The sequence below is a fragment of the Aquarana catesbeiana genome, linkage group LG01 (genome assembly GCF_042186555.1).
Source record: "Aquarana catesbeiana isolate 2022-GZ linkage group LG01, ASM4218655v1, whole genome shotgun sequence".
Lineage (NCBI taxonomy): Eukaryota > Metazoa > Chordata > Amphibia > Anura > Ranidae > Aquarana > Aquarana catesbeiana.
The window spans coordinates 333,495,517-333,523,083 of record NC_133324.1 but is presented as its reverse complement, the minus strand read 5'-3'; the positions used below and the strand labels follow the sequence as shown (position 1 = coordinate 333,523,083).

The window sequence follows — 27,567 nt, the reverse complement described above, 5'->3', positions numbered from 1 at the left end:
AGGAATGTCAGCCAAGCAAATCTTACACAGGAACCCAGGACAGCGTCTCTAGAGATGTCACCACAGTGAAGGCAGAGATCATCTGGAGTGGATGGCTTAAGTAGGCAGGACTGACAAGCAGGATATCATCAACAGGTGAGTCACTGTGGAGAGATTGGAGCTGGCAATTAGCCGACAGCTAACTTAACCTACTACATCCATAGTAAAAAAACATTCCTCTCAGGGAGCTAATAACGATGCATAGGGTCCTGGGTGCCTCCTGATGATGTGATGGAACATTTTTTTTCTCTTAATAAGGAATTGATTAATCCTAGTCTCTGCCCACTGTAGATGAGGAATTTTTTAGCAGCAATTTGTGGTTGCCAACATCCTAAATATGTACAAGCAATGCAAAGGAACCCTCATGAGTGGGACTTTAACAGCAACAAGGCTATGTGCAAAACTATAGCGCTCAAAATGGTGTCATGTATTATAAAAGTAACAAAAGCTTTATTATTGACAAAAAACATTCACAATAAAAACATTAAATAGCATAGATACAAAGGCTATTCATAGTTTTTTTTTTTTTTTTTTAGATATACAATATTCCCACCAAATGTGAGTCAGAACTTGAGATCCCAAAATGTAGATACCCACCGCATTTCGAGAATTGTATATCTCTGCTCTTCTTCAGGGGTATAGATACACTACAGAAAGGAACTATACTCTCTTACAATATAGTATACTGTCAGAATAGCCATAATAGAACAATGTATAAAATCATGAAACGCATCCTTAAATGACCACCGGGGGGAAAACTGGGAGAGCCATGCCAAAAACCTATGGACCACTGAGGTCGCAAGAAAAAAAACAAACTAGACCACAGTTTTGTTATAGCAACATTGTGCAAGCTGGTCACATAGTAGGTATATATACAGAAGCCACAAAAATTAGCAGAAAGAGGGAGAGCCTCCAATGATCATTTCTGTATACGAAGTCAATGTGTGGTGATGTATGCCCATGGATGATCCTCTTTGGATTTGCCCTTGACACTGTCATCAGCGGTGCCACTGGTGGTTGAGTTTTCTCCTGTTTCTGTTGTTCTGAGATCTGTTGATAGAGCAGTGGAGCCCCAGCCTTCATCTACTATTGCTGTTATATCTTGTAAGCCTACCTCCCATTTTAGCCATAGGTCCCCTAACCCCTCTCCTCCGCTTCTGAAAGTAGGGATCTATTTGTTCATCATAATGGATCCATTGTAGTTTACCTTCCCAGTTTAGGATGCTCAGGCTTCCATCCTCCACATTGCCGTCAGGCACCTCTTTCAGCTGCTCACGCTGCAACTCAGGAGTCTTTTTCACTCACAGGTGGTTGTACACCTTGAACCTGTTTCCCTCTCAAGGGACTTAATGATCTACAAACTCAACAGTGATCAGTCCCTATGACTTCCCTCTGTAGCAAGGACCTGACTCTTCTATGTCCTTCAAGAGTTTCAAAACCTGTTCCTTGCATCCCTATTATGGAATGATCAGGAGACCTCTCCTGAAGTATGCTTCCCAATTCTTATAGTTCAAGCAATGCAGAGGGTACTGTAATCTGCAAGCCACATCTAAATACCGTTCGCCAACTATCTAGAGCTAGAAATCTTGGGCATCTTAGAGTGGAGCTGTTTGGCTCAATTCTGTACTAACAAAAGTGCACTCTCAGTGCACCTTTGATTAAAAAAAATTTTTTTTTGCTTATATGTAACAGACTTTTCCCTGTATACGTCTTTTGAGATATGTGGGATTATCGGAGGAATTCCTATTTAGTATGCCTCCCTCCTTCTTGTGCTGTCCATCAATCCCTTTGAAACTCTCCCACCAGGGAGGGAGTCTGGAATTTGGGCAAGACTCCAAGCTGGTCTCTTTGAGTCAAGAAAAACTGGATGTTACTCACCGTACTTTGGCCAGGAGGAAGAGATTTCCCTCCATGCTGGGAAGACTGGCGACAGGATATATCCTGTTGCCAGCCATCTGCTCCTGATTCTGTAGAACAGACAGCTTCCGAGTCATCAGGGGATTCATCTGTTGGTCGATCTTCTGACTTGGCCTTGATCTCTGCTGGACATCATCTGGATACAGGACTGAGTTAGGTGCTCCCTACACTGGACAATGTATCACTCATTACTTCTGTCTTTCCTAGAGTTAAGATACTGCTTTCCAGATTCTTTCAACTGATGATTCTCACATTGAAGAGTGAGAGCTCAGCACTTGACTACCCTTCCTTTTCCTCCTTGGAAGAGGTATCCATAGCTAGAAGGTCATGCTACACTCCACTGGAAGGTCAGCAGGCAGGATGCACTGATTCCCTTCTGTCAATTCCTCTTAAGGGGGATAGTGTTGTCTGGAGGCCCTCCTGGGGGATAGGTCTATTCAATGGCAGAGCTGCGGTCTTTTGGGGAAGTCTCCTTAGATTCCTTCCCATCTACTGTTTTTTAACATGGATATTCCTGGTAAGGAATTCCTAGAATTAGTAACCCTCATTCCTTGGTGGAGTATTTTTCACCTTACAGGGGTGCGTTGGATGATTCTTAGAATCATATTTTTGGTAACTGCTTAGGCAGGTCTGCAGTGCCGCTTTGATTCCCCAGAAGCACCTACTGTTGGTTAGAAGGAGTCCTACGTATCTTTTCTGATCCTGATGTTCTTGCACATTAACTTGAGTACAGTATATTCTCAGCCCTGTCTACCCTTTTATGCGAGTGTTGTTGATCTCCCTACCCTCTACTTTCTGAGGATCCTGGGTTAGTACCCTTCATTTTTCCTGCCCAAAATTATAGTAGAGGTTATATATTTTTTTAATTTAAAATAAAAAAGATGTTCTACTTACCTGCCCTGTGCAGCTATTTTGCACAGAGCGACCACTTATCTTCTCCCTTTCAGACCCCTTGGGAGCTGTCTGCTCCTTCTTCCTCCAGGTTCCCCTCAGCAAACCTAGTGCTAAGGGGGCACCCATGTGGGTAGCGCTCCCAAGCTGGGCTGTGTGCATCCAAAGGCACAGACAGCGCTGGTAAGCCATGCCCTGTTCCCTCCTCAGAGGAGTGTTGCTGGCAGCCTATGGCTCCTGCTGCTCTTAATGTCTCCAGTGAAAGCAGGAAGTGAAAGCAGCACTGCTGTAGTCAGGACAGCTCTGGATTTTTACCCTAACGCAGATAATGCATTAAGGGTAAAAAAAAATAATTTTGATTTTAGAACCGCTTTAAGGGCTCTTTCCCTCTACCTATTTAGATTTTATGCTGTGATGGCTCTCACATCCATGGCGATTTCTTGGGAGATTAGTTGTCTAATTTGGTAACATCCTTCCTTATCTTTCCCTGAAATCAAGGGCTAGGAGTCTTCAGCTTAAGCCTCCTACTGTTAACTGGTGGGTATTTCTCCAGATATTTTATGTTTATCCAATTCTGTTCCCTAAAATCAAGGGTTAGGTATGCTAGGCTTATGTTTTTCCTGCAGTTAACTGAATTTTTATTTCTATGAGACATCGTATGTCTATCTGACCGGCCCATTTGGAATCTGTTTTTTCTCCGGTGCTTAGTCCAGTAAACCATATTTCTTGTTGTCCAAGAAATGTTTTGTTGGTCTGGTTTTCTCCTGTTTGGGTAGTGTGTTGTCCTACCTGTTTTTAGTTGAATGATTGATTGGTTTATCCTTCGCTTTGCTGATTGGAGATGCATCGATCCTTCAAGTGGCACTTTCCTCTTAGCTGTGATTATCAGTCGTGGTCTGGAGCACCAGGTTGATCCTCGGTGCCCTCCACTTGGCCATGGCAATTTTCATATTTGGTTTGGCCTTTCTTCCTCTTGCTTTGATTGAGGAGTTGATTCCTTTAGATGCTGTTTTGCAGTATGAGCTCCACATACGTTGGTTTTCTCAATGGCTCTTGCCCATCCCTCAGGTTAAATGCTTTTGGACATCCTGACTGTTTTAAGAATTCCAATAGTCCTGTGTCCCTCTATGGATGATAAAGAAAATAAGATTGTTGTACTTACCATTAAATCTTTTTCTTTAAGTCCATCGAGGGACACTTGTATCACCCCTCTGTGTTATTGGCTGTTTGTACTTTTTGCTTACAAAACTGAGGCATGAATGTTGGAGGTGGGGGTAAACTTCACCTTAGTACTAAAAAGTCAACATAAGAAACCAGTTAGACAAAGCTTCTTGAAAGTGTCCCCTATGGATTTCAGGGGAAGCTTTCTCATTAAAGGAGCAGCATGGGCAGCAGAAGAGGTAAGTATTTGCACTCTCTTCTTTTACAGGTATACCTTTCCTGAGTAACTGTAGTATAGTGACAGAATCAATTTAAGCATGTGACATACATAAAAAATATCACAAATGCAAGACCATGACTAGGAAAAATTAAACGCAAACATTTTTATTTAGACTTGTGTTCAAAAAGTGAATATTATCATTAGCCTTTCTGTATATGTTTTCAGTAGGCGGTTTCTACTAGTATCTATGCTACAAGATTTTTTTTTTTTTTTTTTTTTTGTGATCCAAACACTGATTTGATATAAATGTACCTATGGTCCATGACAGGATAGGGAAGTGACTACTGCTAGTTTAATGATCTTCCTAATGTTCTAGTCAGCTATATTCATCTCTTTACTCTTTTGCAGGAATTATGGCTGGATCAAATCGCTCTGGGGACCTCAAAGATGCTCAAAAGTCTATCCCAATCGGCACAATTCTTGCAATCCTTACCACTTCCTTAGTTTGTATCCTTTTTTTGTAATAGAACATAAGCTGGCTCTATTCTATTTATAACATTACAACATAAAATTACAAACAGGCGGTGTCATTTACAACATTGACCTTGTCCCTGATGCAATGAAAGAACCATACCTTGCACATGCTCGGACAAGATGAAGTCAAGTTTAGTGGTTATTTCCCTTGCGGCTATTTCCAAAGCTAACTGCCCCCTCTCCTTCTCAACATGCACAGCAGAGTTCCCTTTTGTACCTGTCACACTTTGACACATGTCATTTCCTGATGGCTTTTATGTGACCCAGTTTGAATCATAGAGGAAAGGAGAGGGAGTGCACATGGAGCCAGTTGTCTCTGGACACAATGGGGGGGATTTACTATAACTGGAGTGTCCAAAATCTAGTGCAGCTCTGTATATAAACAAATCCGCTTCCAAGTTTTACAACCAAAGCTTAACTAAACAAGTTGAAGTTAGAAGCTGATTGGCTACCATGTACAGCTGCACCAGATTCTGAGTGCCCCAATAGGTAATAAAAAGGCCACCTCTGTCTAGAGGGAGGGAATGGTTACAGGATGTAGAGTTTGACCTATTCTGGATGCAGAGAATGAGCATGGGTACAGAACTGCATTGTTACTAGAAAAATGGTACATGCTAAATAGTACATACCAATAAAACGTACAGATCTGTAAATCCAAAATTTAAATATTAGTCATATATTGTTGTATGGGGTTCATCTTTAAGCAGAGAGAGCTCTTATGCCCTGTACACATGGTCGGATTTTCTGATGGAAAATGTGTGATAGGACCTTGTTGTCGGAATATCCGACCGTGTGTGGGCTCCATCACACGTTTTCCATCTGAATTTCCGACACACAGAGTTTGAGAGCAGGCTATAAAATTTTCCGACAACAAAATCCGTTGTCGTAAATTCCGATCGTGTGTACACAAATCCAACGCACAAAGTGCCACGCATGCTCAGAATAAATTAAGACAACGAAAGCTATTGGCTCCTGCCCCGTTTATAGTCCCGACATAAGTGTGTTTAAGGGATTCCTGCCCATGTTTATTTGTCAGAATTGCAGGAAACGCAAGCAAAAATGAAGAGGTTCCCTTAAAGGGGCAAGTAAGCACAATCCAATAAAAAACAAAAGCTATTTAGCCTATTTAGCCCCCTGGCTAATAGTGAGATGACTACTAGTTGTGTTCCATCGCAGCCCACATGCATCCTTTTTCCAAAAACGCTGATCATCCCAGGGAAAAGACAAAATATACCCCAGGTGGGTAACAAGTTCTGGCCAGTGTTATTCCCCTGTGCTAGAAATCTATCACTGTTTATCTTGCAAAATGCCACAACTCTGAGGCATCAGGTAAACCCCAACCCTGACTCTTCCCTGGAATGACAAGGGCTGTTTGTGACGGTGTTTAACCACTTCATTACCGGACACTTTTGCCCCTTCCTGCCCGGGCCAATTTTCAGCTTTCAGCACTGTCACACTTTGACAATTGCTGGGTCATGCAACACTGCCCAAATGAATTTTTTTTTCATACAAATAAAGCTTTCTTTTGATAATCACTGTCATAAGCAACCATTTTTTTATGAATGACATCCATTCATCCAGTGTGTACTATTGTGATTAGCTGTGATTGGCCACAGCTAATCACATGGTACAGATAGGTTGTGATTGGCCCGGTCTGTACCATGTGATCATTGTTACCAGTCACAGGAATCAACACAATAGTACACAATAAATGGCTATGAATGAAAGCCATTCATTGTGTACTATTGACATGTGATCTGTTGTGATAGGTCAGAGCGATCACATGGTACTGGTAGCGGCCTGGTACACTGATCTGTCATTTGTTGTATCCGGTGGACACAGCAGGAGACAGATTGCGCTGCAGTGCAGCTTATGGGGTGCATGTGAGGCGCAATCTTGGGAGGACGTCGTATAACGTCCACCCAGGATAGCAGCGCTCCCACTCAGCTGTCATATAGGTGGGAGATGGTTAAAAAAACTTTTCATGAGAGAAATAAAATGGTTGGCATTTTTTATCTAGTTTTGAAATGCTAGTTGCCTGGTTGTCATGCTGACCCCCTGCTGTCAATGCTTACTGAATGGCTGACCTAAAACAAGTGTGCAACAAATGAATTTAGAATGCTCGATCTGCGTACTTGTTCTGTGTCATTAACTTAGAAATTATTAAAGCCAGAGGTGCAGCATGGCTACTAGGCAAATAGAAAACATCAGCAGATCCTGTCATTTCTCTCATGGCAGGAGAAGCTAATGCCGTGTACACACAATCAGACTTTCCGCCAACAAAACCCTGGATTTTTTTCCGAAGAATGTTGGCTCAAACTTGTATTGCATACACACGGTCACACAAATGTTGGCCCAAAATTCCGAACGTGAGCATGCGGTGATGTACAACACGTACGACGAGCTGAGAAAAATTAAGTTCAATAGCCAGTGGAGCTCCTTCTTCTTGATTCCGAGCATGCGTGGACTTTTGTGTGTCGGACTTGTGTACACATGCTCGGAATTTCCAAAAATTTGAGAACCCACTCCCAAACATTTGTGTGCGGAAATTCCGACAGCAAATGTTCGATGGAGCATACACACGGTCGGACTTTCCCACAATAAGCTCACATCGAACATTTCCCGTCAGAAAGTCCAACCGTTTGTACGTGGCATAACTGTAAAAAAAAACAAAAAAAAACCTTTTAATTAACGTTTGTATGCAACATATGATTTTATGAACTGTGCTGATATACAAATCACAGAACATAATTAGTGTTGGTATGTACACAAAAACCCACTGATGTCTAACTGATGAAAACTGAAATAAAAAGAATAGGTTAATTGTATAGCAGGATTGGGACTATAGGGATTGGAGTCTATGATTTAGGTATGCAGATTAAATATACCACAAATATTAGAGCAGCACAGTACATAGTTTCTAGCGAAGATATCATGGGAAGCTGCAAATTGTAGAGCACATATTCTGACTCTGATTAAGTAGGCAAACAATCTTTAACTAACATGGTGCGCACTGGTGCACAGTCATGTTGGAACAGGAAGGGGCCAGCACAAACTGTTCCCACAAAGTTGGGAGCATGAAATTGTCCAAAATGTCTTGCTATGCTGCGTCTTAAGAGTTTCCATCACTGGAACTAAGGGGCCAAGCCCAACCAGTGCACAAAACAAGGTCCATAAAGACATGGATGAGCGTGTTCGGGGGGGTGAAGGAACAGGTCTGGCCTGCACAGAGTCCTGACCTCAACCCAATAGAACACCTTTGTGATGAATTAGAGCGGAGACTACGAGCCAGGCCTTTTTGTCCACATCAGTGCCTGACCTCACAAATGCTCTTCTGGAAGAATGGTCAAACATTCCAATAGACACACTCCTAAACCTTGTGGATGGCCTTCCCAGAAGAGTTGAAGCTGTTATAGCTGTGAAGGGTGGGCCAACTCAATATTGAACCCTACAGACTAATGCCCCATACACACGGTCGGATTTTCCGACGGAAAATGTGTGATAGGACCTTGTTGTCGGAAATTCCGATCGTGTGTAGGCTCCATCACACATTTTCCATCGGATTTTCCGACACACAAAGTTTGAGAGCAGGATATAAAATTTTCCGACAACAAAATCCGTTGTCGGAAATTCCAAAAGTGTGTACACAAATCCGACGGACAAAGTGCCATGCATGCTCAGAATAAATAAAGAGATGAAAGCTATTGGCCGCTGCCCCGTTTATAGTCCCGACGTACGTGTTTTACGTCACCGCGTTTAGAACGATCGGATTTTCTGACAACTTTGTGTGACCGTGTGTATGCAAGACAAGTTTGAGCCAACATCCGTCGGAAAAAATCCCAGGATTTTGTTGTCGGAATGTCAGAACAAAGTCCGACCGTGTGTACGGGGCATAAGGCTGGGATGCCACTAAAGTTCATGTGCGTGTAAAGGCAGGAGCCCCAATACCTTTAGTAATACAGTGTATGTACAGTACTAGGCTATTTTTAATCATGCCATTTTAATTGCAGTGGTATACAAAATTGGTACATTATGTCTTTTATTGTTATGAAAAAAGGCCTGTGATGTTTGTATCCTCAAGCATGCTGTGCAATTAACCTTTTTATTGTATATCAGTTGTAATCAGTTTACTCTGTGGTTGTTTTGTCTATCTGTCAACTCAGATTAGACCTTATGATTTGCACGCTTTTTCTGTTTTCTAAGTATTTTTTCTGTTTATATAAAAACTTTTGTTATCAAAGGGCTTCCTTTTTTTTTTTTTTTTTTTTGCTTGATCACCTTCTTGATATACAAACCACCACTAAGTACAGGGAGCAACGACCACTGACTACCAGGAATGACCAATAATATTAGATTTAAAGTGACAGTAAACAATATCCCTATTCTCTGAAAATAATCCTTACACATCCACTGCTTAATTAATCTGTAATCTATTTTTAATGAAATGGTCTATTTTTCTGCCTACTTGTAACATCCTTCATGAGCTCCTGAATCTTTCCCTTTTCCCCTCACTTCTGTTTGTTTGAAACAAGTAGTGCATGTTAGCTGTAGTCATGGGCAGTGCTCTGTGTGCACTACAAATCCCTTAGTTGATCTCAGGAGCGAACAAGAGAAGTTGGATATGTACCTGCATACAGTGGGATCACGGAGAATCATCATAGTTACCTTCCAACAGGAAATGAGATTACAGCAGAAAAAAAATGAATTTAGAGGAGGCTAAGAGCAGTAGAAGGTACTTTTTGCATTAAAAATACATACTTGAATAGTTTTTTTTTTTTTTTTTTTCCTTTTTACCCAGAATTTGTAATGTCACTTTAAACCATATTGTACACAAGCACTGACTGCAATTGAGAGGGACAGACTGCTGAATAGTTGCTACTAGTTGAAGCTGGACTCCTGAGTGATCTTCCGACTGATAGTGCCTGCATAGTTCTGGCACCAATCAGTAGTGCTGATATAGTAAACATGCTGCTATTTGTTCTCATGCAAGAACCTCTGCCACCATTGATATTTTTAGCTGTCTGCATTCTTCTACTGATTACCAATGCAAAGGGATATTTCTCCACTGACCTCCATGTAAGGGAGAACTACACTGACAACTAATATATTAAGGGGAATTTTTACCGACCGTAAATATGAGGAGCACATTTTCACTGATCACTAATTTACAAGGACATTAGACTTACTACCATTTATAAGTTGGCCCCTTTCCAGTAACCTTCAATGTAAGGGCCAATGACTCTACTGACTGCTAATGTAAGGGGCAATGACTCTACTGACTGCTAATGTAAGGGGCAATGACTCTACTGACTGCTAATGTAAGGGGCAATGACTCTACTGACTGCTAACGTAAGGGGCAATGACTCTGACTGCCAATGTAAGAGGCAATAACTCTACTGACTGCTAATGTAAGGGGCAATGACTCTACTGACTGCTAATGTAAGGGGCAATGACTCTACTGACTGCTAATGTAAGGGGCAATGTCTCTACTGACTGCTCATGTAAGGGGCAATGACTCTACTGACTGCTAATGTAAGGGGCAATGACTCTACTGACTGCTAATGTAAGGGGCAATGACTCTACTGACTGCTAATGTAAGGGGCAATGTCTCTACTGACTGCTCATGTAAGGGGCAATGACTCTACTGACTGCTCATGTAAGGGGCAATGACTCTACTGACTGCTAATGTAAGGGGCAATGACTCTACTGACTGCTAATGTAAGGGGCAATGACTCTACTGACTGCTAATGTAAGGGGCAATGACTCTACTGACTGCTAATGTAAGGGGCAATGACTCTACTGACTGCTAATGTAAGGGGCAATGACTCTACTGACTGCTAATGTAAGGGGCAATGACTACTGACTGCTAATGTAAGGGGCAATGACTCTGACTGCCAATGTAAGGGGCAATGACTCTACTGACTGCTAATGTAAGGGGCAATGACTACTGACTGCTAATGTAAGGGGCAATGACTCTGACTGCCAATGTAAGGGGCATGGCTCCTTGAACTACCAATGTATAGTGACAGTTTTCACTGTCTGAATTGGTTTTACTACTGTTATTAGTATTCATAACTTTATTTCATGATTACTGAAAATATTTTTTTGTATAAAGAGGGGGATTTTAAAGTATTTCCCCCATGTGCCTTTTGTACACCACTCCTATAATTGTTTGCGACATCATTCTATTATTAGAGATGACTGTCAGTCTATTTTCTGAAGTCCTTAACAGCACTCCCTGGGAGTTGTGGGTCTCAGAGCTGATTTCACATTTGAAAAGATTGTATATGCAGCTGCCTCTGCAAAGACTGGCGGGATGGATGTGTAAAATTAGGACTGACTGTCACATAGCATTGAAGCAAACCGTGCATTTGAGAAAACAAAACCAGGCATTCTGACCTTAGGGAAGATGAGGTCTAGCTGTTTTTAGCCTTTGTTTTTGCCACATTTGCCCAGACCCAACTGGTACACTGGAATGTGTGCAATCTTCTTTGGTCCAGTGAACTCATCTGAAGTGCTGACAACAGTCCTGCTCTCTGCTTTCTCACAGCACTTTAATGTGTTACTGGAAACAGATTTACTGTGGGATAGAAATCTCTACTTACACAATCGCTTTCCGTTTTGTGGGAAGGGTGAGGCGCTGCTGTGAATTTGAGGTCTTTTGGGCAGCGCAGTGTTCCATTTGATCCCCACCGCTGAATACGGCTGGGGAGTGCTTACAAATAGGGTTGTGGAAACTAAAGATTAATTCCTTGATTTATCGATTTTTTTGATCGATCAAAATTCTTTTGATCGGTACTCACCTCTCCACCGGCTTCCGGGTCTTCAGGGAGTTCCGTCGGAGATCTGGTGATATCACGGACATCGACGTCACCGGACTCCTCCCCCCTTCCCTTCGTTAGCAGATGGAGGCACTTGGGGAAGGGGGGAGGAGTCCTGTGACGTCGAAGTTCTGATTGAACGTAACGCGTATGAGGGAGGAGCTACGTATGATGTCACCCGCTGCTGCCCTACGAAACTAACACGATTGTCGGCTTTACATGCTGTGTTTTTATCATCTTTATGTGAGTAGTTTGTGTTTGAACACAAAAATTAAATCTTATACTTAAGCAGTGAGCACTTAGATCTTTTCTTTCTACCCATGACCTGGCGTCCTTGCTGAGGTCTAAAGAGACGTGAGAGAAGTTTATGGTCTGTGTTAACCCTTTTGACACTCGCTTGCATGACCACCTGTTTGCACAGGGGTCCATGCCATGAGGTGAGATTGATTAGTTAGACCAGAGGTGGAGGGTTTGTCACGCTACTGTGGAAAAAAAATTACTTACGTCAGTGCTACAGTTTGAATTTAAAACGTATTTGTGTGAACTGTTAAGTCATGGATTGTGGAAACTAACTAGTGTCTGGTGATTGTATATAGTGTATACCACATTTACCACTGACTAATGCAGAGTTGTAATGCAAGGAGATCAGCTAAAAGTAGTTGGATCTGTATATGCGTTATAATTAATTGAAATTCGTTGATTAATCGATTAAAAAAAAAATCGATCAAACACGAAATTTTAATCAGTAACAGCCCTACTTACAAATACTGGGGAGCTCCTTTTGCAGTTTATAGCATAACATACCATTTCAGGCTGAGAACAGGTAGACAGAGGTGGAATGGCTTGTGGGCCAACTGACCTTTTTTCTATGGTTATGACAATACTGTAGTAAAAACTATGCAGGGAGAGCTATGTTACAAGGCAAGACAACTTTTTTAATATCTTCACAATAGAATGTTACGCACCATTCAAGTGAGTTGAATGCAGTGGTTACTCCCGTCGGCTTGTACATTCTGTAGTGACATATGAGCTGGCAGGAGGATCCACTGCATGTGGGGTAGCAGGAATGAACACACACCTAGAATTGCCGAATAATTTCAGTGGCTGGGGAGCCAAATTGGCACAATGGATCTAACTTACAGGATGTGTCTCTTGTGCTGATATCTCTCTTAGTAGAAATCCTCCTCCGTCCTTGAGATACGGTTTCGGTGCATACATTTTAGGGCTTGTTCATGCTGCCCACATACTTAATGTATTGCTTTAGCCTGAATGCAGCTGTCAGTTTTTAGGTACAGTGGGCAGGGTGGTGAGGGGGTAGTGCGATTCAGCACATCGTACTGTGTTTGTTTGTTTTTTTGTCTTTTTTTTACTTTATTTGAATTGTTCAAAAGCGACACTTGATTCATGTCTCCACACATCAGCACGATGTGTTGTGCTGCAGTACAGTCACAAGGGGTGCCTCTCAGTGCACTGTGGTAAAATACTACATGTCTGCATTTTATCACAGCTCAACACAGGGCACCTCCTGGCTGCATTGCAGTGACTGGAGCACATGTTCTATGTGCCCTAGTGGTGACTGGTGTTTTATCCAGTACGCAAAAACACCAGTCACCAGACTATAGGGTTGATTTACTAAAACTAGAGTGTGCAAAATCTGGTGCAGCTGTGCATGGTAGCCAATCAGCGTCTAACTTCAGCTTGTTCAATTAAGGTGACATTTAGGCTGGGTTCACAGGAGACTGACTGGCTCTCAATGGAGCCGGTTCACACATCTCTGAGCAGCCATGGAGCTCCTTTGTGTCTTTGGCTGCGTCTTCAGGCAAAAATTTGGACCCGATTCGCTCCTGAATTGGTGAACAGGGATACACCGGACCCCCTGCTGCAAGCTGCTCCACAAATAGTGTGAACCCAGCCTAAAGATTTTTTTTTTTTTTTTATTAAAGTAACAAACATGGTATACTTACCTGCTCTGGGGTCCCCTACCGGCTCTCCTCTTTGGCAATCGGCGTCCCATGGGGGGCTCCTGTGCGTGCTCACTCCTGAGCCGCCCTGTCTGCATCTACCAACACAACTGGGCAACTCTGGCCTGCCCCCGCTCTTTCGTCACAGCATTTGATTGACAGCAGCAGGAGCTCCCCCGCTGTTATCAATGTTCCCAGGGAGGAGGGAGACGGCCACTGCTCTTGTGCACGTTGCTGGATCTAATCATGCTCGGGTATAATAAAAAAAAGGGGGGGGGGAATTCTGTAGAAGGTTTTTAACCTAAGGCCCCATTCACACCTGAAAGTAGCGTTTTTTAGCTTTTTTCCGGCGTTTTGTTGCGCGTTTTGTCGGGCATATTTGCGCGTTTCCATGCAGTGTTTTTGAGCTTTGGCATTTTTTTTTATTGGCCAATAGGAAAAATGATCATCTGTTCCATCATTTGTTGCTGTTTTTAGATTTTGTCATCTGCTCCCTGCTCCAAAAACGCCCAAACATGCCCGATTCGAGTGACAAAAAAGGGTCCAGAACTTGTTTGAGCTTCAGGCGTAGGGCTTCAGACGACTTTGAGTGGAGATATGAACCATCTCCATAGAGAATAATGTATTTTTTCCCCTCAAGCGCTTCAAGCTACAAAACGCTCAGGTGTGACTGGAGCCTTAAAGTGGTTCTAAAGGCAGAAAGCTTTTTATCTTAATGCATTCTATGCATTAAAATAAAAAGCCTTCTCTGTGTGCAGCAGTCCCTCTAATATTTAGCTGAAGCCCATCTCGATCCAGCGATGTTGCACAAGAGACTTGGCTGTCTGGGACTTTCCCTCCTTATTGGCTGAGACAGCAGCGGGTGCCACTAGCTCCCACTGCTGTCAATCAGTCAGTGAGCCAATGAGGAGAGAGAGTGGGTGGGGCTGAGCCACAGCTCCATGTCTGAATGGACACGGAGAGTAGTGGCTCGGGTCCCCCTATAACAAGCTACTTGCTGTGGGGGCACTTGGCAGGAGGGAGGGGCCAGGAGCATCGGCGAGGGACCCGAGAAGAAGAGGATCTGGGCTGCTCTGTGCAAAACCACTGCACAGAGCAGGTAAGTATAACATGTTTGTTATTTTTAAACAAAAAAAACAAGACTTTAATATCACCTCAATGCATAGAATGCATTAAGGTGAAAAATCTTAAGGCTTTAGAACCACTTTAAGCTTTGACGAACAAAAAAAACATTTTAGTAAATCAACCCCTATCAGTTGAACAAATCCTTAACCCTGGTGCAGGTAAAATCTAGAGGTATATTTGGCTGTATTGTAGACAAGGGTATAATTTTAGTAGTGTGTGTTCTTGCACCGGTAAGCTAAGAAAGAAATCTATGCAGAAGACTCATGCCTACTTTCTCAATGTCATTTTACAATGCTTAAATCAATTTGTTAATATCCGTCTGGTGGAAGTGTGTCCGCAAGTAACCCATTATAAATATTGAGCGCATGAAAAAATAATGGACATTAGACTTGAAATTGAATCTATCCATAATTTAATCTAAAATGCTTATGCTAGTGCTTGTGCATTATATTAATTTCCATTTGCCCGTCAATATGGCATGAACACTTTAGACATTACTTAAATGCAAGGGTATGTGTCCCTGATGACATAACATGTTAGAATATGCTTGGTTTTCTAAAAATAAATGTTAATAATAAAGTTACAAGTACTAATTTTGAACAGTTTATAAATTATAGCATACCTTTTAAACATATTTAATTTCCCGTGTTCTTGTTAAAATACATTAGCTCTGCTGGATATTTACATGTTTCTGTAAAAGTATGGAGGCAGCAGATTTAATGTGTATTATATATGTATTTTGTCTTAGAATCATGCGAACGAATCAATAGTACTCACATATTAATGTAATACGGCTCCCAGGACTGCCGCTGGGTGCTACGTTTTCAGGACCATCACTCCCAAAACTGTCCTGTGGTTGAGTGGGGACATTAAAGTTGTTTTTGTTCTACGTTGTGTGACTTTATGGTACATTTGCATGCAGGCGAATGAATCAATGTGTTAAATAATGAAGTTGAATGCTTGCCGAGCAGCTGAATACACCGATTAAATACTGTGCGATTATGAACAGTTTTTTTTTTTTTTACCTGTGAAAAAAAATGCAATCCTGTTCAGCCAGGCTGGTGATCCACACAGCCCTACCACACTGCAACACCTGGAAAATAACGTCACTATTTCCTGGTTCAGTCTTTGGCCCCTTTCACACAGGGTGGATCCGTTTTGACGGACTCCGCTTACTCAGCAGGGGATTGCTTTGTTGATCCCCGCTGAGCAGGCGGGTGACAGGTCCGTCTTCGCTCACTGTGCAGGGACGGACCTGTCAGAGCCCCGCTGTCCTCTATGGGGAGATCGGATGAAAATTGACCAGCTGTCCGTTTTCATCCGATCCCACTCGCTGGACAGATGGCGAACATATAGCAAAACATCTGTTTTCAGCAGATCTTGTTGGATCAGATGCCAAGTGGATGTCAGCGGACACATATCCGCTGATATCCGCCTCCCCATAGAAGTCAGTGAGTGGCCTGATCGGATCCACCTGAAAAACAGACATGCGGATCCGATCACGTGAAAGGGGCCTCAGAAAAAAAAAAGTAGAACATGCTGCATTTTTCTTGCACTGGACTGTACTGGAAAGTGGTAAAACGCATCAAAAACACACTGGAATGAAATGGCACGTATCAAAAATGCACTGGACCCCAGTCAGTGAAAAAAATCTGAAAAAAAAAGAAGAAAAAAACATCTGGAGTGCATCCGGAAAAGCATTAAAAACACATTGCATGCAGAAATGCATCCAGAACGGATCTGAAGTGCGTTTTTGTGGTGTGAACCAGCGCTGACAGTATTTTCTGTCTCCTTATTGGACAATGAATTAGAAGTACTGTGTGAGGATTTATTGTCAAACAGGCACGAAAGAGCAGTGAGATTGAAAGCTCCAGATCGAAACTAGAAAACATGATTGTCACCTAAAGTGTGGCAGGGTTGTGTGAGTCACATGGATGTAAAAGTACAAATATATTGGCAGAAAATATTCCTATATATTGCACACAGTTTTTTCACTGTGCATTTAGCTGCTTGATGGGAGTACCACTTACTTTACCATAAATGTCTACAGAGAATTTTCATATTTTGAAACCTAAGATTTGTTTTTTGTTTTTTTTTTGGCTAAAAGTATGATTTGTCATGTTTAATACCTTATGTTGAACATAAACAGTTTTTAGTTCATTTCCTTGATTCTGTGGATTTTAGATCTCAGTAATGTTCTCTTGTTTGGAGCCTGCATTGATGGAGTGGTGCTCAGAGATAAGTAAGTATTGTGAAGTTTATTCTTTAAAGCTGTATTAAACCCAAAAGAAATTATTATATTGCAGCTTACTAATTCTGAGATGTGGTAGTTGCATTTGTTTTCTTTCCTTTTTCAGCTGGCGGTCCAGCCAGTAAGTCTGTTTTTTTTTTTTTTTTTTCAAAAGCTCACCTGCAGATGTAGCAGTTACAGGGCTGAGACAGGCAATTTACCACTGACAGGGGAGTGTACCGTGATCAGTTTTTATTTATTTATGTAAAACCTTTATCCCAAAAGTAAAATATCTGTTGCTGTAACTGTTTATTAAGTGTCAGCTGGAGTTCGGCTTCAATTTATTAGTGTATTTAAATCTGCTAGTACATCTATCACTCCCCTCCCTCCAGACCACCAATGTTGCTGTCCAAAGGTGCCCCCTGTGCTCCTTTATCCAGATTGGGGCACTCTAAAACAGAATGTATGTTACTGGGCAGATCACCAGGTGGGGAAAAAAAACCTAAAAAAAGAAAACTAATGCAGCCACTACATTTAAAGACTGGTAAGCTGCAATACATTACATTTTTATTTATTTGTTACTGGTATTTATATGGCACCAACAACTTATGCAGCTCTTTGCATATGAATTGTATATTCACATCGGTCACAGATGGAGATGTCACTTGCCACGCTGCCACCAGATGTTGATGTCACTTGCTACGCTGCCTGGCTGCCACCAGATGAAGGAGGGCGGAACAGCGGTGCGGGCAATGAGAGATGCCACCGCTGACATTACTTCTCGATCTTTTCAAAAATGGTGCCGGGCGCCGCAATCACGCTACTGCGTATACACCGCCCGGCCGGCTTCGGAACTGCGCGTGCGCAGTAGTGGGCGGCTCGTGTCCATCTTTTCTAAGGGCACCGGTGCCCTTAATCGACTTTAACGGGCAGCCCGAAAGGGGGGGGGGGGCGGCCGCGAAGTCGCCGAAGGAGCGGCGCCGCCCCTGCACCACTGCCGCCCCGAGGCCTGGCCTCGGTGGCCTTGTGGCAAATCCGGCCCTGACTGTAACTGTATTGTCTCCCTTTTTATATTGGAAAGCGCTGCGTAAACTGTTGACACTATATAAATCCTGTATAATAATAATGCATGGTATGAGATTAAAAATGGGGAGAATATTAGATGTTTAGTGGTAGGGTAGGAAAGGCAGTTCAAAGAATTTTTATGCATTAGTTTACAAATCTAGTTTGGGTGTGAATTGTGAAATTTTTTTTTAAACAGCGCATCGTCAATTTTATTCTTAGGTTATTTGGACATACAGAAAACCTTTCAGCAGCATTCATGATACATTGTGGAAATGAACCCTGTTGTTAGAGGGCTGGATGATGTTGCAGTATTCAAAGCAAAAGTGATAAAGGCATGAACTGTAACTTCCATGGTTTCTTGCTGTGGAAGCGGGAGAAACTGGTGGCTTGTGCTGATGTATTCAGTATGACATCTATGACTTGTTTCTTGCAGGTTTGGAGATGCGGTAAAGGGAACTCTTGTAGTAGGTGCCCTCTCTTGGCCTTCCCCTTGGGTCATAGTGATCGGATCATTTTTTTCTACCTGTGGAGCTGGACTACAGAGCTTGACGGGTGCCCCACGCCTGCTTCAGGCCATTGCCAAAGATGGAATCATCCCTTTCCTCAGGGTAACAACTGAATGACATGAAAAATGTTGATATTTTTTTGATACTGTACCTAGGTAATTCAGAAAAAATAGATTTGCATGTGAAAGGGGAACAATAACCTTTATCTTTTTTTTTTTTTTTTTTTTTTTTTTCCTTTTACAAAAACAGGTATTTGGACATGGAAAGAGTAACGGGGAACCTACTTGGGCATTGTTGCTTACAGCTGGAATTGCTGAGTTGGGGATTCTCATTGCTTCTTTGGATTTGGTAGCACCGATCCTGTCCATGTATGTCATTTTAGTTACCTGTAAATTGAGTGATTTTATATATGATATTAAGTACAAAGAATCAACTGCACAATTCAAAGGGGGTACCATTAGCCTTTCTAAGTAGTTTTGTATGCAGTTTTCAAGGTATTTTTTTTAGAGCCATACAATAGCACACCAGCAGCTTGATCTGCTCACTCACTTTCATGTTCATTACCTTTTTTTATTTTTACACATAATTTACATTGTGAAAGATATATTAAATAACCAAAATAAATGTATGATAAAAGTTTATCGTTGACAATATATTTGACTATACAAGTGCATTTATTGGAATCAAGGTAATGTTGGACAGTTACTGTTTGATTCTTTACATTGCTATTATTTATAGTTTTTTTTGTTATAAAGTGTATGGAGTATTAGAAATATTAATACTCCATATATTTTTGTGTTCGTAGTTTTTTTCTGTTCACTTATGTGTACATTGGCTTCCTGAATCATCCACATAAGTTTTTCTTCCAGATTATTTAACAAAGTTGTTAATTTTAAAGTTAAAAGTTTTTTTTTTTTTATTGTGGACATACACTTAAGGCCTCGTACACACGGTTTGATTGTTAGACGACCGAGCGTCTGATTTTTGTCAAAAGGGCGTGTGCAGGGTTTTGTCTAGCATACTAACTATCCGCAAATTGTTGTTTGACAAACACGAACGTAGTGACGTACTATAAGAGTAATAAAGAGGAAGTTCATTTCTCAAGCGCCACCCTTTGGGCCTCTTCTGCTAATTTCATGTTAGTAGAAGTTTGGTGAGCGTTGATTTGCGATTTTCAGATCGTACAAAACAAATGAAAAGAAGAAAAAAGAGAGCGCACCAGCCTAGTGCATTATCCTTGACAGATTTATTTGATTAAAAACAAGATAAAAACTACTCACAAAAGTTGAAGAAAAAATCGCATAGTGATCGCACAGAGGCAATTATTCCAGTGGTAGCAGTTTTCCAGGTCCCAGGAAGGAGGCATACGGACTACTGCTGGCTAACGCGTTTCGAAGGTTACCCTTCTTCATCAGAGCCTTAGTAGTGTTGGTCTCATGCTGGCTTTTTATACACATGCCAAACTAAACCAGACTGATCGGGTTGGTTCTAGGGCTCCTCCTTTAATTGATGGGCGGTCCTCTAGGGAGGGTGGATCTTGGCTCGGTTAACATTATTAAAGGGCCATAGTATATTGATTAAATTATTTATTTAATTAATTGGCTTCCATTTTCATTATTATTATTATTGTTGATGAATTTTATCCAACCCATAACAAATAGGCTGAAAGGGTCATGCCAATGGTTATCTATAGACAAGCCAAGGCATCCCAGAGAATCTGCTCATCTCCCCTCTCATCAATAAATCACACAGATGACAGAGAGCGATGGACAATGTTCAGGGGTTTAAAAGTTTAAAATTAGGGATGTACCTTATTGTATGTGGATAAGATGGCATCTCCTCTGCTGCGTTGTCTCTGTAGGGGCTGTGACTGTGTGGGCTAGCATTGCTGACAAGTCCTGGTTATTAGCACATTCCTATGCCCTGTAGGACCGGGTGGAACGCACGCCGCTACGTTACTTCCGGGTTGCGGTCCACAGGGCGGAAGTGCGGTCATGATGTCATATCCCGTGCGCCCTTCGGCGCACGAGATTGACTCAATATGGTAAACAGAGGCCTCCATTTTGCCGTGGGCGCAGATAGAGGCCAAAGTCAGACAGAAAACGTCTGACTTTGGGCTAGAAGGAGATGGGCTAATTGAAATAAGTACATGTATACAATACATGAAAATAATATGTAATAATGATAGGGGAATTTCGAAGGGGACCAGGGGAGGAGAGGATAGACTAGATGGCCCAATGCTTAACAGGATAGTCTAGAAAGGGACTAAACATATGTGTTTAGAAGCCAGCAGGAGATACACTAAAATTGATAATAAAAAGTAGTAATATAAAATACATACAATATACATTCTATACAAATATATCTATACATATATAGAAAGAGAAAACCTTATACACATCCATCGCATATACATACATGTGCATACAGTGATTATTTAAAAAACGATATTGTTAAAATTAAATCCGTATAAAAGTACAAAGATCTGTGTACTTTGCCAGTATGATATAAAAAGAGAGAGGGGGGGGGGGGGGGGGGTTTGTTGTAACCTCATATATACATTAATATAGTTGTTTTGTACATTATTACAGGTAGCCCAGAGGTTATTTGATAGACATCGGCGAACGAGATATTACAAAAAATATATATATATATGAAAATAAAACATATGTTATTATATAGAAATAAGAATAAAAACAAAAACAAAAATACAAAAATTATTATAAAAAAAAAAATAAATAAATAAAAAATTTTACTATACAACATGAAAGTACTAATGAAGATTGTATTTAAGATGTATAATATAGAATATTAGTGAGAAATGGAGATAACCTACACTTAGAAGGATAAAGGGTCGGTCGATAAGAATAATATAGTATATATTAGAGTCACTGCCTGTAGACCACATACACATACAGCCCATAATTAAACGTGTATGTACACATAGGTGTACACATATATAACACCCCATGGAGGTACAAAACAAATGCCTTTTTAAAATACGTTTGGCATAATTACATCAGTATCGCCATCAAAGCAGCTTTATTATTTTCCCATTAAAGAAGATGGGAATGTGCGCTGCATTTTGACATTTCATCAATTGCCACGTCACGAATGTTAATTCTAGATTATGAACAGTAGTTAACAAGACCGAACTCTTCCTACTCGTTCCTTGATTCTGAGCATGCGCGTTTGTACTTTCGACTTTTGTGTGACGATTTCTGTACTGACCATCCGAAAATCAGACGTTGAGTTCACATCAGATAAAAATTTTATAGCCTGCACATTCAGCTTTTGTCTGACAAAAAGTCAAATCAGCTTTTGAAAGCACCGTACTAACGATCCGAAAATCCGCAGACAGTCAGTCTTACGAATGTTCCTTTCTCATTTTCGTATCATGTGTACGAGGCCTAAGTATGCATAATTTACATACAATTCCCCTATTTATTCTTCCTAGTATGTCTGTTGGATTTTGGGGTATGCCATTTTTTTATTAGTGCCTGTGTTCTGCTGTGCGGTCACTGTAATTCATTCTGACATCCATTCTGTTTGTATGACTTCACATCTACTAGGTCTAGGATAACAGACTTCACTCTTCAGTCATATTACAATGACCTTTCATTGGTCTTAAGAGAAGTCATTGCCACATTTTTTTCTCATCTCTGCCCACCACCGTCTCATGGTTTATTACACTGAAAAGAATGGCAAGCTGTTACTCTACATTTTAATTTAAATATAGCTCTGATATAAATGTTTTTATCAGGAAGAATACATGTCGCAGCACAGTTTTTAATAGGAAACCATTTTAAAACAGAAGATCATACTTTAATTACTTTTATATTTAGTTCTGTTCTAACAGACAACAACAAATATAATAAGATTTAGCTGAAAATAGTGTATTAGTAGTGTTTAGTTCCTTGCATACGATGTATACGTCGTTTGTCTGCATTAGACTTAAGATCACTGTTGTACAAAATTCCCCCTCCTGCTTGAGTGACAGCTTAGTACTGACAGTGTCAAGAAATTAATACAGCAAATGAAAGCAAGAGCTGAAATTAAACTCTAGAAATAATTAGGTACCGCAGAGTTCTGGAAAAGGCTAAATATTATTAAAATGTATCTAAATCCAAGAAAAAAAAAAATCTTAGGCTTTTTTTCACTTTATTTTCACTTGATGATCCTGTCAGTAGCACACTTCCCGTTCCAGGGTAATAACGCTCACTCACTGTGCTATGAAAGAGCAGCATTGTCACTTTAGTGAAGGGTTTCCCAACCAGGGATCCTCCAGAGGTTGCTGGGGGCTCCTTGAGCAATTTCTGCCTATCAGATAAGTTCCCACTGACACCATTGATCTTTTTAGCTATCTGTAAGGGGGTAAGTTTTCCCAAGACCAAAAGTGTAAGGAGCATTCTTCCCACTGACCATCACACTATTGCATATCTACAACACATGATACATTAATGTATCATGTGTTGTAGATCTAGTAATTTTTAGCAGGGGTTTCCTGAGATTGGAAAGGCTTCTTTAGTGTGTTAGGAGTAAAGAATGCCTTCTAATCTCCTCATATCAATAACATAGAGGAAGGTGTACTGCAGTTCACGGAGAGCTTTACAGGGCTGCTAACACTGCCTGATATTTTAGTGCAATGAGTGAAAAGGATGTACAAATTTAATGGATTTCTGGCAGGATCAGTGGATATGTTTGTTCTTTATTAAACAGATATAACAAAGCACTTTCAGTTTTATATTTAACAGGCCAAAATGGAACAAATAAGGGAAATACATTTTTAGGGTTTGCATACACTACAGCTCTTAGTAATAGCTGATCATATTTTAAAGTACAGAACCTTTAATTCTGATGCATCTTTCTTTGTCTTTAACAAATTGTATACACTGGGCTCATTTCTCACACGCTATAACCCCAGGATCTGTACACTTATTTTCAAAAAGTGACATTTACTTTCAGCTGGGTCCAATGAGATTTGAAAATTACAGTCACATGGCTGAAAATGAAAGAGCCTTATACCTATGTAAAAGCTTTTTTGAATTAAGCCTAATGTGTTACATTATACAGTATAGTTTACAGATGCTGAAGCCTGTTTTGTCTAGACCCTATCCATGCCTCAGTCTCTTGTTCCTTCATCGTAGGTTTTTCCTGATGTGCTACCTTTTTGTGAACTTGGCTTGTGGGTTACAGACTCTTCTCCGTTCTCCGAACTGGCGGCCTCGTTTCCAGTATTACCACTGGTGAGTTCCACCATCATAACTTTCAGCCTTCCTGTTTGATTTTAAAGGAGTTGTAAAGGCAAAAAGGTTTTTATTTTTTATTTTAATGCATTCTATGCATTAAGATAAAAAACCTTCTGTGTGTAGCAGTGTCCCCGGTACCACCTAATACTTACCTGAGCCCCATCTCTCTCCAGCGATGTTCACGAGTGTCTTAGCCATCTGGGACTCTCCTCCTGATTGGCTGGGACACAGCACCGGTGCCATTGGCTCCCACGGATGTCAATCAAAATCAGACAATTATGGGAGAGAGGGGGCGGGGCCGGGTCAGGGCTCCATGTCTGAATGGACACAGGGAGCAGTGACTTGGCTCGGGTGCACTCGACAGGAGGGAGGGGCCAGGAGTGCCGAAGAGGAACCTGAGAAGAGGAGGATGAAGGCTGCCCTGTGCAAAATCAACTGCAAAGAGGAGGTAAGTATGAAATGTTTGTTATTTAAAAAAAAAAAAAAGACTTTACAATCACTTTATGTTGTTTTATTTTAAAGTGATATTAAAGCTTGTTTTCAAACTTGTTATACTTGCCTGCTCTGTACAAGGGTTTTGCACAGAGCAGCCCCGATCCTCTTCTTTTCGGGTCCCTCGCCATCGCGCCTAGCTCCTCTCCCTCGAGCAGTGCCCACAGAAAAAGCCACTTTCCCTGGGGGCTCCGCTGCATGCTCTTTCCCGAGCCCTTGCTTTATGCGTCCAAAAGACACATAGAGCTGTGGCTCAGCACCCGTTCCCTCCCCCACCTCCCAGTCTCTCCTCATTGGCTTACTGGCTGGAGCCAATGGGTGGCCACTGCTGTCTCACCCAATGAGGAGAGGGAGTCCTGGAACAGCTGAGCCTCTTGTGCACATTGCTGGATCAAGAGGGGGCTCAGGTGAGTATTAGGGGGAGCTGCACTCAGAAAGTTTTTTACCTTCATGCATAGTATGCATGAAGGTAAAAAACCTTCAGCCTTTACAACCACTTTAAGTTGTCAAATTAAATATATATATATTGATTTTACTTTTGCTTGGTTCTTATTTAAAGTTTACATTGCAAAACTTCACAGGAATTGACATTACCATGCATAGTTCATAATTAATGCTGAGAACTCAGGTAGTTCTGAGTATGGGAGTTTTGGTGGCAAAAATAGGTTTAATAATAGAATTACCCAAAAGAATAAAACCTTAGTCCACCTCATACACCTAATTCTTTCATGTGAACCGAGGGAATCTCTAAACTAATGCTTGAAGTTGAATTAAAGTCAATGGAAGACTTACCTTCACCTCCTTGTCCTGGTGACAAATCTAACATTTTGGATTTTCTTTCACTTTCTCTGTCAGTGATATTGGTTACAAGTACAAATGGAGAGATGAAATTGACCTGAAGGGTTAAATACAGCAATTAAAAAAATGTACATACAGTACTAAGAATTGGGAAAAAAATTAAACCTAAGCACTTGTTGACCTAATTATAATCGACTTCCTCCAGCTATGAAATAAACCTTCAGTGTATGAAAAATCTATATTGAAAAACTGTAAATGCTTGTGTTTTTGTCTGTTTGACTGCTGAACCCGCACGATTTCATTCCCGCATGTCAGTCTGACGATTTTAGAGACATCTGTGAGGTTTCCTGCATAGATGTCTATTGAAATCGCACCTGAAATTGCCAAAAGTAGTACAGAAACTACTTTTGGTTATCGGTGCCGCGCCACAAAGTCGTCGTTGCGCCAATTCGGACGGTTCCATTGCGGGCAATAGCCACCGATTTGTCATGCGATTTGATATGTCAAATCGCATCAATGTGAACCAGGGCTTAAAGCTGTTTCAAAAACAAATATTTATTGGAAAAGAAAAAACTGCAAATGCAACAAAGTAAAGGAAGATTTCCTATCACATCATATCTACTATGCTAAACAGAAGAAAGCTGTCACTTGTCATGTGCAAAAAGTCGTCATGCAAGCAGCATCTTTGGGGCATGTTTAGAGCGCTTTAAAAAGCACCTAAAAAATGCCCCCATCCATTGAAATGAATGGGAAGCGATTCAAAAGCGTCGCAAAATGTTTCTTTTTTTTTTTTTTTTTTTTAAAGAGGGGTTCCGGCCGGGAAAAAAAAAATTTAAAGTCAGCAGCTACAAACACTGTAGCTGCTGACTTTAAATAAGCACACTTACCTGTCCTGGGTGCCCACGATGTCGGCCGCCCGAGGCCGACCCGTCCCTCGGCTCTCGGGTCCCGGCACCGCCATCCTAACTAAGGGAAACAGGCAGTGGAGCCTTGCGGCTTCACTGCCCATTTCCTACTGCGCATGCGTGTGTCGCGCAGCGCTTTGTGAATTGGACGCGATGTGTTGTGGGACAAACACAGTTCCCATAACACACCGCGCCCCATTCCCCAGAAGACAACGTGAGGAGGAGAAGACTGAACATCACCGCGGAGTAGGAAGAGGCAGATTAGGAAGCCTGCCTAGCAACAGCCATTTCAGGTGAGTTAAAAAAATTTTTTTTCTCCTCCAATTTTTTAGGGATTTTTTAATGCAATTTTTTTTTTTTGCGGTGACCTCCACTGTAAGGTCACGTTTTCACGTGACCTAAAAAAAAAAAGCATCGCAAAAACGGCCAACGTTTTATGGGCAGTTTTTGAATGCCTCAGTGTGAAAGGAGTCATAATAAAAAATTGACCGATTCATTTAACCTTTTCCTCTTTTATCCAAAACTAAAAAAAAGTTGCTTTAAATATACTTTAACAAATAACCCTTAACCCAACCCTGAAGCTTAACACTTTATGGTAACCCAAAAACTTACTCTGACAACAATTATTTCACCTTAATTCCTGACCTTACCCATACCTAATCCTAAAGAATGACACTGCTGACACCTTGAAGTCCATACTTGTTCTTCTTGCCAAAAATAACAGACTATCCTGTGTTGGGATTGATGCCAAAACCACCAGGACTCTGCACTAGAAACAAACGGCATCATGTGGTTGATGGCAAGAGTAACTGATTCATATATATTTTTTTAATATTAAAGTTCTTTGTATGCAGAATTTATTTCTTTTTAACCTAACATGCACATTTTAATTTCAATGTATACCCTTTTTTTTTGTTAATTGTTGCCTTCTGTGCTTGTTTGCATTACAGGACATTATCATTCTTAGGGATGGCTCTTTGCTTAGCTTTAATGTTCATATCATCTTGGTATTATGCCCTCATTTCCATGGTGATTGCTGGAATGATCTACAAGTACATAGAATATCATGGGTGAGCAAATTTGATATGCATTATCTTTAGACTGATACAGTCATGGCCAAAAATATTGGCACCCCTGCATTTCTGTTAGATAGTGTACCACTTTGCCAAGAAAATTGTTGCAATTACAAATATTTAGGCATTGTCATGTTTATTTCTTTTGTTTGTATTGGTATGGCACAAAAAAGTGGAAAAACAAAAAGCCAAATCTGACACATTCCACGCAAAACTCTGAAATTGGACTGGACAAAATTATTGGCACCTTCTCAAAATTGTAAGAAATAATTGCATTCCAAGTTTGTGATGCTCCTGTAATTTGTAATTAACCTCACCTGTATCAACTAACTGGTGCTGACAATCTAGAAATCACACCAGCAACTAGTTAAAATGAAAAATTGACTCAACCTTTAGTTTGTGTGTCGCTATGTGCCACACAGAGCATGGAGAAGAGAAAGAGCAGCAAAGAATTGTCTGAGGATTTGAGAACAAAAATTGTGGAAAAGCATGGACAATGTCAAGGTTACAAGTTAATAATCTTCAGAGATCCTAATGTTCCTGTGTCCACTATGTGCATCATTGTCAAGACGTTTACAGC

General features: G+C 41.0%; 1 protein-coding gene across 4 annotated transcripts in view; it reads left to right on the top strand.

Moving 5' to 3' along the window:
- The window catches only part of SLC12A6 (solute carrier family 12 member 6), a 108,607-nt gene that overhangs the window by 39,673 nt on the left and 41,367 nt on the right, over positions 1 to 27,567 (top strand). For all 4 annotated transcript variants that reach the window (XM_073631447.1, XM_073631439.1, XM_073631464.1 and 1 more), the window contains 6 exons: positions 4,637 to 4,735; positions 16,854 to 16,911; positions 18,398 to 18,572; positions 18,720 to 18,838; positions 23,618 to 23,716; positions 26,865 to 26,984. In XM_073631447.1, the coding sequence (XP_073487548.1) occupies positions 4,637 to 4,735; positions 16,854 to 16,911; positions 18,398 to 18,572; positions 18,720 to 18,838; positions 23,618 to 23,716; positions 26,865 to 26,984 (670 nt within the window). The remainder of the gene's footprint in view (positions 1 to 4,636; positions 4,736 to 16,853; positions 16,912 to 18,397; positions 18,573 to 18,719; positions 18,839 to 23,617; positions 23,717 to 26,864; positions 26,985 to 27,567) is intronic.